This window comes from Mesoplodon densirostris, chromosome 2, assembly GCF_025265405.1.
Source record: "Mesoplodon densirostris isolate mMesDen1 chromosome 2, mMesDen1 primary haplotype, whole genome shotgun sequence".
Classification (NCBI taxonomy): domain Eukaryota; kingdom Metazoa; phylum Chordata; class Mammalia; order Artiodactyla; family Ziphiidae; genus Mesoplodon; species Mesoplodon densirostris.
In genome coordinates, this window is record NC_082662.1 from 34,547,824 (window position 1) to 34,563,987 (window position 16,164).

At 38.4% G+C, this 16,164-nt stretch overlaps 1 protein-coding gene across 9 annotated transcripts in view; it reads right to left on the reverse strand.

Moving 5' to 3' along the window:
• SCMH1 (Scm polycomb group protein homolog 1) overlaps window positions 1-16,164 on the reverse strand; it is a 193,435-nt gene that overhangs the window by 32,700 nt on the left and 144,571 nt on the right. For 8 of the 9 annotated variants that reach the window (XM_060089621.1, XM_060089622.1, XM_060089619.1 and 5 more), the window contains 2 exons: window positions 14,364-14,596; window positions 10,326-10,452 (listed from right to left, as the gene is read on the reverse strand). The exons of the other annotated variant lie outside the window; for it this stretch is intronic. In XM_060089621.1, coding sequence (XP_059945604.1) covers window positions 10,326-10,452; window positions 14,364-14,596 — 360 coding nt within the window. The remainder of the gene's footprint in view (window positions 1-10,325; window positions 10,453-14,363; window positions 14,597-16,164) is intronic. 9 annotated transcript variants of the gene reach the window in all.

The window sequence follows — 16,164 nt, forward strand, 5'->3', positions numbered from 1 at the left end:
GGTGGTCCCACACTTTTGTGAGTTTTACCTCCAGAAGCTCGACCAGGTTCTCACAGTGAATATGGGACAAAAATCCCCTCATGCTTCCAGCAGGGGGAGGGGGGGAAAAGGAGCCATTTAAAAATATGCCAGAGCATTCTGTCCTTCTTAACAAGGCCTACCCTCAGGAGAAATTATTTTACCAGAACTTAATCTGCTGGGATTTGATCAGAGCTTAACCTACCTGGGGGAAGGGAAATAACCAACTGCAGCCCCCTCCAGCCATCCTGCCCCATCTAAGGGGCATGAGGGGGACTAAGAAGCACTGGTAAAGTTCACAGTCCAAGAGCACAGTCTCACCGAAAGACTGAGACCTAATCATAGGACTATAGAATACTTCTCCTCCTCTCATACCTTACCATTATATTACTAAAGGCCTATTTATAAGGTAAACTAAAAGGCAAAAAAATGAAGTTTGAAGAGACAGAGCAAGCATCAGAACTAGACTCAGGCATGGCAGGGATGTTGGAATTATTATTATTATTATTTTTAAAATTTTTATTTATTTATTTATTTATGGCTACGTTTGGTCTTCGTTGCCGCACACAGGCTTTCTCTAGTTGCGGCGTGTGGTCTTCTCATTGTGGTGGCTTCTCTTGTTGTGGAGCACAGGCTCTAGGCGTGCGGGCTTTAGTAGTTGTGGCTCTCAGGCTCAGTAGTTGTGGCTCGTGGGCTCTAGAGCGCAGGCTCAGTAATTGTGGCACACGGGCTTAGTTGCTCCATGGCATGTGGGATCTTTTTGGATCAGGGCTCAAACCCGTGTCCCCTGCATTGGCAGGCAGATTCTTAACCACTGCGCCACCAGGGAAGTCCCTGGAATTATTAGATTAAAAATTTAAAATGACTATGATTAATATGCTAAGTGTTCTAATAGATAAAGCAGACAGCATGCAAAACAGATGGACAATGTATGCAGAAAGATGGAAATTCTAAGAAAATAAAAAATCAATGCTAGAGATCAAAAACACTGTAACAGAAATGAAGAATGCCTTTGATGGGCTAATTAGTAGACTGGACACAGCCAAGGGAAGAATCACTGAACTTGAGGACATCTCAATAGAAACTTCCAAAACTGAAAAGCAAAGAAAAAAGAAGACTGAAAAAAAAAGCCTCCACCCAGAATAGACTGGGTGTCCAAGAACTGTGGGACAACTACAAAAGGAGTAACATACACATAATGGGAATACCAGAAGGAGAAGAAAGAAAGGAATAGAAGAAATATTTGAAGCAATAATGACAGAGAATTTCCCCAAATTAATGTCAGACACCAAAGCAGAGATCTAGGAAGGTGAGAGGACACCAAACAGGATAAATGACACAAAAAAACGACATCTAGGCATATTACATTCAAAAATGCAGAAAATCAAAGTTAAAAAATCTTGAAAGATTTCAGAGGAAAATACCATCTTACCTATAGAGGAGCAACAATAAAAAATTACATCCTTAGAAACCATGTGAACAAGAAGAGAAGGGAGTGAAATATTTAAAGTGTTGAGAGAAAACACCCACCCACTTAGAATTCTATCCCTCGAAAAATTAAAGTGAAGGAGAGAAAAAAACTTTCTCAGGGACTTCCCTGGTGGCAAAGTGGTTAAAAATCCGCCTGCCAATGCAGGGGACACGGGTTCGACCCCTGGTCCGGGAAGATCCCACATGCCATGTAGCAACTAAGCCTGTGCACCACAACTACTTGAGGCTGCTCTCTAGAGCCCACGAGCCACTACTGAGCCCGCGTGCCACAACTACTGAAGCCTGTGCGCCTAGAGCCCATGCTCCGCAACAAGAGAAGCCACGGCAATGAGAAGCCCTCACAATGCAACAAAGAGTAGCCCTCGCTCACTGCAACTAGAGAAAGCCCGCGTGCAGCAACAAAGACCCAACACAGCCAAACATAAATAAATAAATATATAAACAAAACAAAACAAAACAAAAGAAAACAACTTTCTCAGACAAAGAAAAACTGATGGAGTTTGTTGCTTGTAGATCTGCCCTGCAAGAAATGTTAAAGGAATTCTTTAGAGAGAAGGAAAATAACATAGGTCAGAAACTTGGCTCCACACAAAGAAAAGAGCATCAGAGACGGAACAGGTGAAGGCAAAATAAGAACTTATTTTTTTTTTTAAAGATTTTTTTTGACATGGACCATTTTTAAAGTTTTTATTGAGTTTGTTACAATATTGCTTCTGTTTTATGTTTTGGTTTTTTGGCCACAAGGCATGTGGGATCTTAGCCCCCCCAACCAGGGATTGAACCCGCACCCTCTGCACTGGAAGGTGAAGTCTTAACCAGTGGACCGCCAGGGAAGTCCCCTCATTCTTAACTGATCTAACAGATAACAGTTTGTTCAAAATAAAAATAGCAATGATGGGGCTTCTCTGGTGGCGCAGTGGTTGAGAGTCCGCCTGCCGATGCAGGGGACACGGGGTTTGTGCCCCTGTCCGGGAAGATCCCACATGCCGCGGAGCGGCTAAGCCCGTGAGCCATGGCCGCTGAGCCTGCACGTCTGGAGCCTGTGCTCCGCAACGGGAGAGGCCACAACAGTGAGAGGCCTGCGTACCGCCAAAAAAAAAAAAAAAAATAGCAATGTTGTATTTGTGTATGCTTATGTATATATATATGTACATGCTTATACATACTTATGTCTAAGTGAAATGAATGACAGTAATCATACAAAGGATGGAAAGAAGGAATTAGGATTCTTATTATATCTGTGAAGTGGTATTGTGTTATTTGAAAACATACTTGGATTAGTTATAATGTTATTTGCAAACTCAAGGGTAATCATTTAAAAAAGTACAAAAAGAAATATAACTGATATGCTAAGAAAGGAGAAAAAGTGGAATCATATAAAATGCTCAGTTAAAACTACAAAAGGCAGAAAAAGAGTGGAAGACAAAAATAGGAACAAATTACAAAGGCAAAAAAATAGAAAACTGTAACAATTATGGTAGATATTTATCCAACTATATCAACAATCATTTTAGATGTCAATGGTCTAAATAAACTAGTTAAAAGAAAGAGATTCTCAAACTGGATCAAAAAACAAGACCCAACTTTATGTTGTTTATAAGAAACCCACTTTAAATATAAAGACACATATAGATTAAAAGTAAAGGGATGGAGAAAGATATGCCATGCTAACACTAATCAAAGGAAAGTGGGAGTAGCTGTATTAATTTCAGACAGAGCAGATTTCAGAGCAAGGCAAGTTATCACAGATAAAGAGGGGCATTACATGATATAAAGGTCAAATATCTAAGAAGACATGTCAGTCCTTACTGTGTATGCAACTAACAACAGAGTATCAAAATACAGGAGGCAAAAATTGATAGAACTGCAAGGAGAAACAGGTGAATCCACTATTACAGGTGGACACTTCAACATCCCTCTATCAGAAATGGACAGATTCAGCAGGCAGTAAGGACACTGTTAAACTCAACAGCACCATCAATAAACTGGATATAATTGATATTAGAGGTTACTTCACCCAACAACAGCAGAACACACATTCTTCTCAAGCTCACATGGAACATACACCAAGATGGACCACATTCTGGGCCATAAAACACACCTTAACAAATTTAAAAGAGCAGAAATCATATAATATGGCTGTTCTTAGACCACAATGGAATAAAACCAGAAATCAGTAACAGAAAGATAAGTGAAAAATCCCTAAATACTTGGAGCTTAAACAACACATTTCTAAATAACACATGGGTCAAAGAAGAAATCTCAAGAGAAATTTAAAAATATTTTGAACTAAATGAAAATGAAACTATAACTTCTCAAAATTTGTGGGATACAACCAAAGCAGTGCATAGAGGGAAATTTATAGCATTGAATGCATATGCTGTAAAAGAAGAAAGATCTAAAGTCAATAATCTAAGCTTCCACTTCAGGAAATTAGAAAAAGAAGAGCAAATTAAATCCAAAGTAAGCATAAGAAAAGAAATAATAAAAATTAGAGCACAAATCGATGAAATTGAAAACAGGAAGTCAACAGAGAAAAATCAAGGAAACCAAAAGCTGCTTCCTTGAAAAGATCAATAAAATTGATAAGCCTTTAGACATGCTAATAAGAAAAAAGAGAGATGACACAAATTACTAATATCAGACATGAAAGAGATGGATCACTACATGGATCACTACAGGTCCATGGTCATTAAAAGGGTAATATAAGGAATACTATGAATAATTCTATGCTGACAAATCTAATAATCTAGATGAAATGGACCAATTTGGTGAAAGACACAATCTACCAAAACTCACACAAAAAGAAAAAATCTGAATAGACCTATATTTATTAAAGAAACTGAATCAGTAATTAATCACCTTCCAAAATAGAAAGCATCTGGCTCAGATGGATTCACTAGAATTCTACCAAGCATTTAAAAATGCATTTTATCAATTCTCTCTAATCTCTTTCAGAAAACAGAAGCAGAGAAAATACTTCTTAACTCATTTTATGAGGCCAGCATTACCGTAATACCAAAACCAGACAATGACTTCACAAGAAAAGAAAATTAGAGACCAATATCTCTCATGAACATACACACAAAAATCCTTAACAAAATACGAGCAAATTGAATTCAACAATATATAAAAAGAACACTACAACCAAATGGAGTTTAACCCAGGTATGTAAAACTGATTCAACATTTGAAAATCAATGTAATCCATCACATCAACAAACTAAAGAAGAAATATCACAGGATACCAATATATGCAGAAAAAAACATTTGACAGAATCAAAGACCCATTCATGATGGAAACTCTCAGCAAACTAGGAAGAGAGTGAAACTTCCTCAACTTCATAAATAACATCAACAAAAACCCTACAGCTAACATCATACTTAATGGTGAGAAACTAGAAGCTTTCACACTAAGATCAGGAACAAGGTAAGGATGTTCCCTCTTACCATGAGTTTTCCACATTGTACTAGAAGTCCTAACTAATGTAATAAGACAAGAAAAGGAAATGAAAGGTGTACGGTTTGGGAAGGAAGAAATAAAACTCCCTTTATCTGTAGAAGACATGATTGTCTATGTAGAGAATGCAAAAGCATTGACAAAAAAAAATTCCTGGAACTAATAAGCAGTTATAGCAAGACTGCAGAGTATAAGGTTAATACATCACTTTCATATATAACAGTAACGGTGGAATAACAGTAGGTGGAATTTGAAATTAAAAACAATACCATTTACCTTAGCACCTTCAAAAATAAAATACTTAGGTATAAATCTAACAAAATACGTACAAGATTTATATGAAGAAAACTACAAAACTACAAAACTCTGATAAACGAAATCAAGAAAGAACTAAATAAATGGAGAGATATCCCCATGTTCATGGATAAGAAAATACTGTCAAGATGTCCATTCTTCCCAACTTGATCTATAGATTCAAGGCAATCCCAATCAAAATCCCAGCAAGTTATTTTGTGGTTATCAACAAACTGATTCTAATGTTTATATGGAGAGGGAAAAACCCTAAAGAGCCAACACAATATTGAAGGGAAAGAACAAAGTTGGAGGACTGATACTACCCAACTTTAAGACAGTACGGTATTGGTAAAAGAACAGACAAATCAATGGAACAGAATAGAGAGCCCAGAAATAGTCCCACACAAATACAGTCAACTGATCTTTGACAAAGGAGCAAAGGCAATACAATGGAGCAAAGACAGTCTTTTCAACAAATGGTACTGAAACAACTGGATAGCCACATGCAAAAAAAGGAACCTAGACATAGACTTTACACCCCTCACAAAAATTAACTCAAAATAGATCACAGACCTAAATGTAAAATTCAAAACTATAAAACTCCTAGAAGATAATATAGGAGAAAACCAAGGTGACCTTGGGTATGCCAGTGACTTCAGATATAACACCAAAGGCAGGATCCATGAAAGAAATAATTGATAGGCTGGACTCATTAAAATTAAAACCTTCTGCTCTGTGAAAGCCAATGTCAAGAGAGTGAGAAGACAAGCTACAGACTGGGAGAAATTATTTGCAAAAGACAGATCTGATAAAGGACTGTTATCCAAATACACAAAGAACTCTTAAAATTCAGCAATAAGAAAACAAACAACCTGATTAAAATATGTGCCAAAGTTGTTAATAGACACCTCACCAAAGAAGATACACAACTGGAAAATAAGTATACGAAAAGATGCTCTACTCTACACATCATTAGAGATATGCAGATTAAAACAACAATGAAATACTACTATACACCTATTAGAATGGCCCAAATCCAGAACACTGACACCACCAAGTGCTGGCGAGAATGTGGAGCAACAAATGAATGCTCATTCACTACTGGTTGGAATGCAAAATGATACAGCCACTTTGAAGACAGTTTGACCATTTCTTACATAACCAAATATACTCTTACTATGTGATCCAGAAATCGCATTCCTTGGTATTTACCCAAAGGAAGAGAAAACTTATGTCCACACTAAAACCTGAACATGAATGTTTATAGCAGCATAATTCATAGTTGCCAAAACTTGGAAAAAACCAAGATGTCCTTCAGTAGGTGAATGGATAAATAAACTATTGGTATAGCCAGACAATGGTATGTTATTTAGCACTAAAAAAAAAAAAAAAAAAAAAAAAGAACTATCAAGCCATGAAAAGGCACAGAGGAAATTTAAATGTATATTACTAAGTGAAAAGGCCAATCTGAAAAGACTACATACTGAACGATTTCAACTTTATGACATTCTGGAAAAGGCAAAATTATAAAGACAGTAAAAAGGTCAGCGGTTGCCAGAGATTAGTGGGGAGGAAAGAATGAATAGGCAGAGCACAAAGGATTTTTAGGGCAGTTAAATTATTTTGTAGGATCCTATCATGGTGGATACATGTCATTATATATTTGTCAAAATCCACAGAAAGTATAACACCAAGAGAGATCTCTAAGGTAAACTACGGACCTTGGGTGATAATGATGTGTCAGTGCAGGTTCATCAATTGAAACAAACATACTGCTCTGGTGGGGGATGTTGGTAATGGAGAAGGCCATGCATGTGTGGGAGCAGGGGGTATACGGGAAAGCTCTGTACCTCCTGTACTTAAAAAAAACAGTCTAGTAAAAAGTTCAGAAAACAAAAAAGAGTTCTTCATAGCAGATGCAAACATCCAAGAGTGGGTAAGCACAGTATAAGCCTTTCCTAAATGTATGTGACCAAATTCCTAAATGTATGTAAAATCCCTTTATGCAGAGCATTTTGCAGGACTGGTTTTCTACCAAATACCCTTTGGAAAATGCCACTAGAGTAATAAATAATGACACTTTTACAAGCAAAATGCCAGGAACAAGAAACTCAATACAAAGTTTAGAGGACAGAGTTGAGGAAAGCTTGAAGAAAGTTGAGCAAAAAGACAAAGAGAATAGGAATAAGAATAAAGTGGGTCAAGAATGTAGAGGACGACTTCAGGAGGTTCAACATCTGAATAACATGTATGCCAGGAACAGTGAATAGAGAAAAAGTGGGAGAAAATTATTAATGAATTTAAGAAAGTTTCAAGAAATCAAATAATGGAATAGGCACACCATGTGTCCACATGGTAGGTAAAAATACATCCTAGGTGAAATTTCAGAATAATGGGGATGAAGAGAAGCTTCAAAGGGAATAAACAGGTTTCACACAAAACTAAAGATATAAATTTAAGAAAGATTACATGGGAAAATAAAGATGTGGGAAGGAGCAAACTGGGGATAACACAACAGAGAGGTGAAGAGGTTGTCAAGGAACTCAAAAGGCTCCAGGAGAGATTTCTTTTAGAGTTTGAAATGGATAGAATATAAAACGTGCTTGAACATAAAGAAAGATGTATACGGCAGTAAGAGAGTTTAAGGTTGAGTTAATAAGTATATAGCAAAATAAACACATAACAAAGAAATCAAGATTTACTCTAAAACAAAATTTTGTACAATAAAGGAAAAGTAATCATAGTACTCTACGGTTCAATTGAGAATAGCCTATAACAAGTTACAATACAAATTAATGAATTTCAATCTAATCACAATTATAATATCATAGTATTAAGATAGGGAAGCATGTGTGGGTGGGTAACGGGTAAGGAGATGAAGAGTTAAATCCTGGGTTGACAAAAAAAAAAGAAAAGGAAGAGTTAAAGTGTGTTGTCAGTTGAAAATGCTTCAAGCTAAAAAAAAAAAAAAGCAATATAAACATTCCACTTACATATATGGAGATAAATAAAAGAATCAGCTAAATTAAAAGTGATTGCCTTTGGTGAGAAGTAAATGACAGGGGCATAGAGGGGACTGTTTGTCTTGTTTTTGTAATAATTCTTGTAGGCCTATTGTTCCTTTAAACTATTAGCATGTATATAACTCGGATCAAAATAACTCTTAAAAAGTGTTGTGCAGTTAAAAAACCCCCGAAAGGTTGGTAATAAAGGATATAGTGTAGCACCCAGCTTTCAATCTATGATAGCTTTAAAAAAATTAATTAATTTTTGGCTGCATTGGGTCTTTGTGGCTGCACGTGGGCTTTCTCTAGTTGCGGTAAGCGGGGGCTACTCTTCAGTGCAGTGCATGGGCTTCTCATTGCAGTGGCTTTTCTTGTTGCGGAGCATGGGCTCTAGGTGCGCAGGCTCAGTAGTTGTGGCGCACGGGATTAGTTGCTCCCTGGCATGTGGGATCTTCCCGGACCAGGGCTCAAACCCATGTCCCCTGCCTTTGCAGGCAGATTCTTAACCACTGCGCCACCAGGGAAGTCCCTATAATAGCTTTTATTGTTAACATTTGAAGGGTCTATAAAGGTAACTTGGACTAATCGTATTATTGTATAGGTGTGGAAACTGAGGCTCAGAAAAGGAAGTGACATCAAGGTCACACAGAAAGAGCAAAGGTCCAATTGGGATGGTGAAACAGTGATCAGTCAAGACTGCGATAGCCTGGCCAAGAACAGGAAACAGGGATACAAAGTCAAGTTGCCACTTTGCCTAGGCTATGAGATTCAGACCAAGGGAGGGATTGCCAGCTTCGAGACTGCCAGAAGTGATGGTCTACATCATTTAAACCGAATAGTGAGGCACAGTCATGAAGCTCCCACTGCTATGAATCTTCTAGGTTTTGTTAAAAAGGCATCCAGGCACCTAAGTGATATTTAGAAGGATATGAAGTAAACCAAGCAGGTATACAGGCATCTAGGGGGCATGTCATGAGGCTGGAAAATGTAATCAGTATCTTCACCAAGGTGTTCATCTATCTTTACTTCCTCATCCATGGAGCTTAGGGGCAAAGCTCCTAAGCTTTGTTCACTAATCTAAAGACACTTTTGGACTAAGCAAACCCAGTAACTAGCTGGGGCTAGATGCATAAGATACATTTGGAGAAATCACATGATAGTACCCTGACTACAGCTGGACATAAATGCCACCTGCAGGCTCTGTTGTTTTCCAAAGGTTATTTGGGGAGGAAACTATGGCTGGCCTTCCCTTCAAGTGCTAACATTCTAAGATTTGGGTGGAGACGAATTCAACTCCTAAGAAAAAGACTACCCTAACTTCCATGGGGATCATTCCAATTGCTTAGACTTCCCTAAGAAGATGGAGTATCTGCAGAGTAACAAAAGTAAGGTTTCACATATGCATCTTAATTTAGACATAAAAAATGAGTATTGTTCTTTTTAGTTACCCCACAGGGAGGCTGTATATCTATGTTTATCTATTCTAAAGGGGTAGCTCTTTTAGAGTTACCTCCATATATAGTTTACGAAATGGGAACAGATATGCACAACCCAGGTGGTTACGCACCCACTTTAGTTACCAGGTTTTGCTTTGAATCAAACGTGCACTGAAATACTTTCACAGCACCAAGATTTGCCAACATCAATGACGTTAAAAAAAAAACAGAGCAGTGTCATACATATATGAGCGGTGGCAGAATTATTATAGTGCTGGAAGGGTTTTGGAAGGGATCACTAAAGAGGGAGCACCCCAATCTGGATAGGAGGGGTATAATTACAAACTGGGCCAGGGAGCTCCTGGTGCTGGCCCCGTGTCCACCCCACCCCCATGCCCCAGATCCCCAATGCTGAGTTCACAGAACATCTACCCAAGGTTCTTTGATTGTTTTGACAGGATGGAGGTTTCTCTGAAGTTATTTCAAAGTTAAAAAAATTTTTTTTAAAGATTCTGTTTAGATTTATAAATGGATAGGGGGCTAATTATTGGTGCAGTAAAAGAGAAAGTATAGACACTGGGGCCTGGGGCTTGTTGCAGCTAATACTGTGATCTGCTCTTACCTGTGGGGGCCTGCATGGCTGAGCTGGGGATGGTGGCAGCATCTTGGGGTACAGTGCTGGTATCCGGTTCAGGGGTGCTGGTTGTTGGTGAGGTGGGTGGTGGGTTCAGCAAAGTCCGAGGTTTCCTCTGTCAAAATGGATGGGGAAAAGTTTCTACCCATGATAGGTAACTTGTCTTTTCATTCCTCTATTCTTAGTACTTAATTCACGCATGAAACTGAAATACATTTGTGGATGGGACTGTTTTAATCTTTTTTTTTTTTTTTACAGTTGATATATAGTTGATTTACAATGTTGTGTTAGTTTCTGGTGTACAGCAAAGTGATTCAGTTATATATTTATATATATGTATTCTTTTTCAGTTTCTTTTCCATTACAGGTTATTACAAGATATTGAATATAGTTCCCTGTGCTATATACAGTAGGACCTTGTTGTTTACCTATCTTTTATATAGTAGTGTGTATCTGGTAATTTCAAGCTCCTAATTTACCTCTCCCTGCACTTCCCCCTTTGGTAACCATAAGTCTGTTTTCTCTGTCTGTGTGTCTGTTTCCTAAAAGTGTTACAAATAAGTTCATTTTTTTTTCAGATTCCACATATAAGTGATACCATATGATATATATTTTTTCCACACAGCATCTTGCCCAAAGCTGCAAATATATCAGATGTTTAATAAATACATGTAAGATTCTGGGCTTCTGTATAGCCACAGCAATTCACTATCTTTTCTACTGTATTCAATATTATCATCTGAAGTCCAGGTTCTTTATTAGTTAGACAGAAAAAAGCAAAAAAAAAAAAAAAGGAAAAACAACGCTGTGGCTTAAGTCTACTTTGACATTAGTTTGTTTCCCTCTGTTGAAAAATGGAAACGTCCCTTCTCCTAACTCCACAAACTACTTTCCCCTGCCTACCTCTTCAGCTTATTACCTGTCATTTCTTACCTTAAACCTTATACTCTAGTAATCTCTAACTATAGTAGTTCTCTCAAAACCTGCAGTTTTACCTGGTCCTTGCCTTTACAATAATAAACCATCCCTTTTGCCTGGAATACCCTTTCTTTCTTTTTTTTTTAACCTTATAAATATCTGTTTATCCAGGAAGCTTTTCTGGATAAGCTTTACTGTCTCTTTTGTGCTATTTCTGTACTTTGTATTGTTGCATTTATCACAGTGTATTGTCAATATATATTTACATACTGGTGTCCCCTATTAGCCTGGCGCTCCTTGAGGGTCTGATTCTGTTTACCATTCCTACATGGTACTTGGCATATGATAAGTGTCAATAAATGTCTTTCAATGAAGCATACAGTATAGAATACCAATAATGGGGGAAGTAATAAAAATGATTTGAGAAGAATCTAGTATTTCCTCTATGCTGGTCCAGGCAGTCTCTGGGGGAGAGAGATCTCAGAAGGCTTTTTCCAAGAAACAGTTTTCTAAAAGCCTTTCTGAATGCAAGGAAAACATAACCATTTCGGAGATCCAGAAATCCCTTTTTACTGAATGTCACATGCAGGGTCCACTCTGGGAGCTGTATAAACCTGACTGACTTCTAGGATGGCTCTGCTTGTGAAAGCAGTCATGCAAACTCTTACAGAACATTCAAAGCACACACAGGATATGGATGTTTCCTCTCATTTTTTGATATTGCCACAAGTAAAAATCCAAATAAGCAATGAGTCAGGGAAGAAAGGAAATACCAGTTCAACTTCACTGAGTTGGTGGTAGGACTTCATGGGGTCCCTGAAGAAACAAACCTGGTGAGTTAGGTTCCCAAATATTGTAGAAAAAAGCAGAAAGATGTAAAGCTTTATTACTATTTGAGATAGGTGCATTTACATGTATTATGTCTATTCATATATTAATGCAACTCCATTTTACTGGTGAGAAAACTGGGGCTCATAGCCTTACTCAAAGCTTTCCCAAAGTCACACAGGTGGTAACAATTGGAGATGAGATATAAATCTAAGTGTGTCTGGCTTCAAAGCCTATGCTCTTGTCACAAGACCACTTTGCTTCAAAAATGAACATAAGGGTTATATCATGGGTTAAGTAAAGGCATATACACTTACAGGAATAGACAAAAGGACAGGAAAGGGAATTAGGGAGTCAAATGCCATGCCATAAAGTACAGTATTAGATGAGAATTACTGCTATCAGGAGGATTGGAAAGAAAGAGGACTTTGGCTACTATGTTTAGGGCTTCCTGAGAAAGCAGAGCTGAGGCAATCAGAGAATCATAGTTCTTAGGTTCTGAAGGATCTTAAAGGTTACTTAATCCAACTATCCATCTAACACTTCTACTTTCCACTCCTTGAAAACATCCCTCCCAGTAGTCATCTGGTACCTGATGAAATACCTCTAGTGATGAGAGATCACTACTTGCATTTTGAAATAGATTTAACTGTTCCTCTTATGTTGAGACAAAGCCTGTCTGCTTGAGTTTCTGCTCATTGGTTCTGGTTCTGTCTTTGGAACCTCAGAGACAAGTTTTCTCCGTTTTTAATCTGTCAAGGTGCCTTCACATTGTCAAAAGCATGACTTCCCTGGCCTTGGAATCTTTAGAGCCTTCAGCCTCTCCTCCACAACATGAGAATGAGAAGACCATAATAGACACAAAAATGAACCCCTGGGTTTGGGGTTAGTGGTAATAGATCAGGAGCATTATGTGTTACGTAGGATTAAGATGTGACATCAAGAATTCAAAACCAATAAATAAGAGATAATCTCAATTGGAACATCATCACTAAAATCCATCCATCCATGCATCCATGCATGCATACATCCATCCACCTTGCATATACTGAACATTTCCCAAGAGACTGGGATATAGGGCATTGCAGAAGAAAAAGAGAAAAAAGGGCTAGATTCCTGACCTTGAAGAGCTTATATTCGAGAAGGACTGAGGTCAGCTGGAGCTAATATATAAAACAAACCCAACCAACCAACCAAACCTAGGGAGGAACTTATGAAATTGGAATGGAATGCCTAGAGAGAACTGGGTATCATTTCTACATTGGAACTCAGGTAGTCTAGTTTGGGAGGGAGTTGCAGAGAAATTCCCTGATAGTTAAGAAGTGAGTGGAGAAAGAAGGTGATGCCAAAGGAAGCCCTAGAGAAGCAGCTGAGTAAGTTTCATATCAATGGTTTCCCTAGGGAAGATATGCACGGAGAACTGGTCATGACTAAAAGGTGATACTTTCAGTAACAGTGCTCAGTGAAGCTCGACCCAGAAGATATGCACGGAGAACTGGTCATGACTAAAAGGTGATACTTTCAGTAACAGTGCTCAGTGAAGCTCGACCCAGCAGTCTTTTCCTACACCAGAGGTTAAGTGTTAACCTCCCTCAGTAAACGTAAGAGAGTGAATATGTGGTAGGGCAGCAGTGACCTTAGAACTAGAAGATCTGGAGACCCATCTCTGTAGCCTCTGCCATTTATTAACTGTGTGACCATAGGGAAGTCATTTCACATCTTTAAGTCTCAATTTACTTGACTATTTAATAATATTAACACTACTCATCTCCAAGGGTTTTGTGAAGATCATGTGATATATAGTGGTGTCAGGTACAGAGCCTGATACTTAGTAAATATTCAATAATTTTCTTTCTTTCTTCTTCTTCTTCTTCTTCTTCTTCTTTTTTTTTTAAAAAAGAAGGTACAGGGACAGAAAAATAAATACATTTACAGAGTCAGTTTTCTCTTTCTGTTCACATACCCGGGCATCTACTCTGGGTAGGTTAAAAACAATTAGGAGCAGGGCCTTCCATCTATGAAGGATATTAGACCAGAATTCCCATGAATGTAACTTTCAAAGTAAAAATTTGTTTCTTATCCATAATATCTTATCTCTAACATTACCAACTCCCAGGTAAATAGCTAAAGTAGGGATGACAATATAGGAGATTCTTCTTAAAAGCATACACAAGGTGGAGAATAGGGCCAGACACATCCCTTTCTAAGATGGATGGATATGGATGAGTTACCCCTTTATAACCATTTATCCCTTGCTGGCAAACCCACATTTTTACCTACCTTACTGCCAGGTTTGGGACCCCTCTTCTTTGGGAATTTCAAAGGTTCAGCTGACTTGGATGGGGTAGAGATGGGATGGGGAATTAGGGGCTTGGGTGTCCGGCCCCGCTTCTTTCCTGGTTTACGCCCCCTCTGCCCTGGTTGATGCTCCAAGGCAGTTTTGGTGTTGCTGTGGATGCTGGGCTTCTCAGTGTTCGCCTCAGATGCAGGATAGGGATTCTTTGGAATCACAACTGCAAGAAAAAGACTCATTCTAACACCCCCTCTTCCCACTTGCATTCCCATCCCAGCCAGAGGGAAAAAAAAGACTTGCTACTTCTGCTTGGATAGTTTTATCCCAGGAAGCTAGTTTCTTGGCATCTGACCTAAATGTTAGAAAATCTCAGAGGAGAATTGAATTTTGATCGGCCAAAATTGGAAGTTTTAATTATTTCTGGCAGATGCAGAAAAAATTAAACTGTTCTCCCCAAGGAATCTAGTTAAGCATATAAACACAGGCTCAGAGATGGAATGGATCTTACCTACAATCTTCTCCTGCTAAGAATGAAGATCTGAGGCTCAAAAGAGGAAATGATGCCTTCCCTAGGTTACACAATGAGTTGGGATAAGGACTTAGGTTTTGAAACTGGGCCCTGACAACCAAATCAGGGATTTTCTATATCAATCTACTTAAAGTTTTAGTGTGATTACTGCAGTGAGGAGTAGTGAAACACATGGAAATATATACATCTGATAGCATATGTCCTTACCTTAAAAATCTTTGCTCCATATTACCTTTAAGGTAAAGTCCAAATTACTTATTCTGATATCCAAAGACTTTTGTGACTCTGCCCCTACCTTGCTCTCCAGTTACGTCTGATGTCATTTCCTATCACCCACCCCCATGTTCTAGCTCCTCTGTTTTCTGAACACCAATTCGTTCATATATGTTGAGTTCTCTATTCTTCCTGGTCAGACATACATCAGTAGCCAGTTTTCAACACTCAGCTCCAGGGCCACCTCCTTACTGAGGCCTTGTCTGACTATGTCCCAACTCCATCAGTACTCCACTTACTCCAAAACATTCTGTAGACACCTATGTTAGAGTACTTTCAGTTTTACTCCAATCATTCTTCTTCTCCTTAATTGAGAATTTTTCATGGTAAGGGGTACCTAATTCATTCCACAAAGTTATTAAGCACTTACTACAGGCTATGCAGTAATCTAAGCACTGGGGTAGAACAGTGAACATAACAGACATAGTTTCCACTCTCATGGAGCTTACCTCCTAGTTGGGGGAGACAGAAAATAGGCAAATAACTATACAGTATAATGTTAGGTAAGTGCTATGATTAAAACTAAAGCAAGGTAAGGAGACAGAGGGGTGAGGAAAGTCCTATTTGAGGAGATGACATTTGCACAGAGCTCCCAAATGAAATAAAGGCAAAGCCTTATGAAGATCTGGGGAAGACCCAAGTAGAGGGTATATAACAAGTGCAAAGACTGTGAGATAGAAACATGTTAATGTGTTTGAGAAATGGAAAGGAGGTCAGTATAGCTGGAATTGAGTGAGTGAAGGGGAGAGTGGTGGGAGATAAGGTTAGAAAGGGAGTAGTAATAAGATTGTGTGGGGTTTTGTAGACCATGAAAACGAATCCAAACTTATTTTAAGTCTAAAGGGAAGCCACTGGAGGGTTTTGAGCAGGGTGTGACTGGGTGTACTTAAAAGGAACACTCTGGCTGTTCTGGGAGGGGGCAAGAATAGAACTAGGGAGACAAGTTAATAAACTAATTACAGTGGGTAGGTAGAAGACGGTATTTC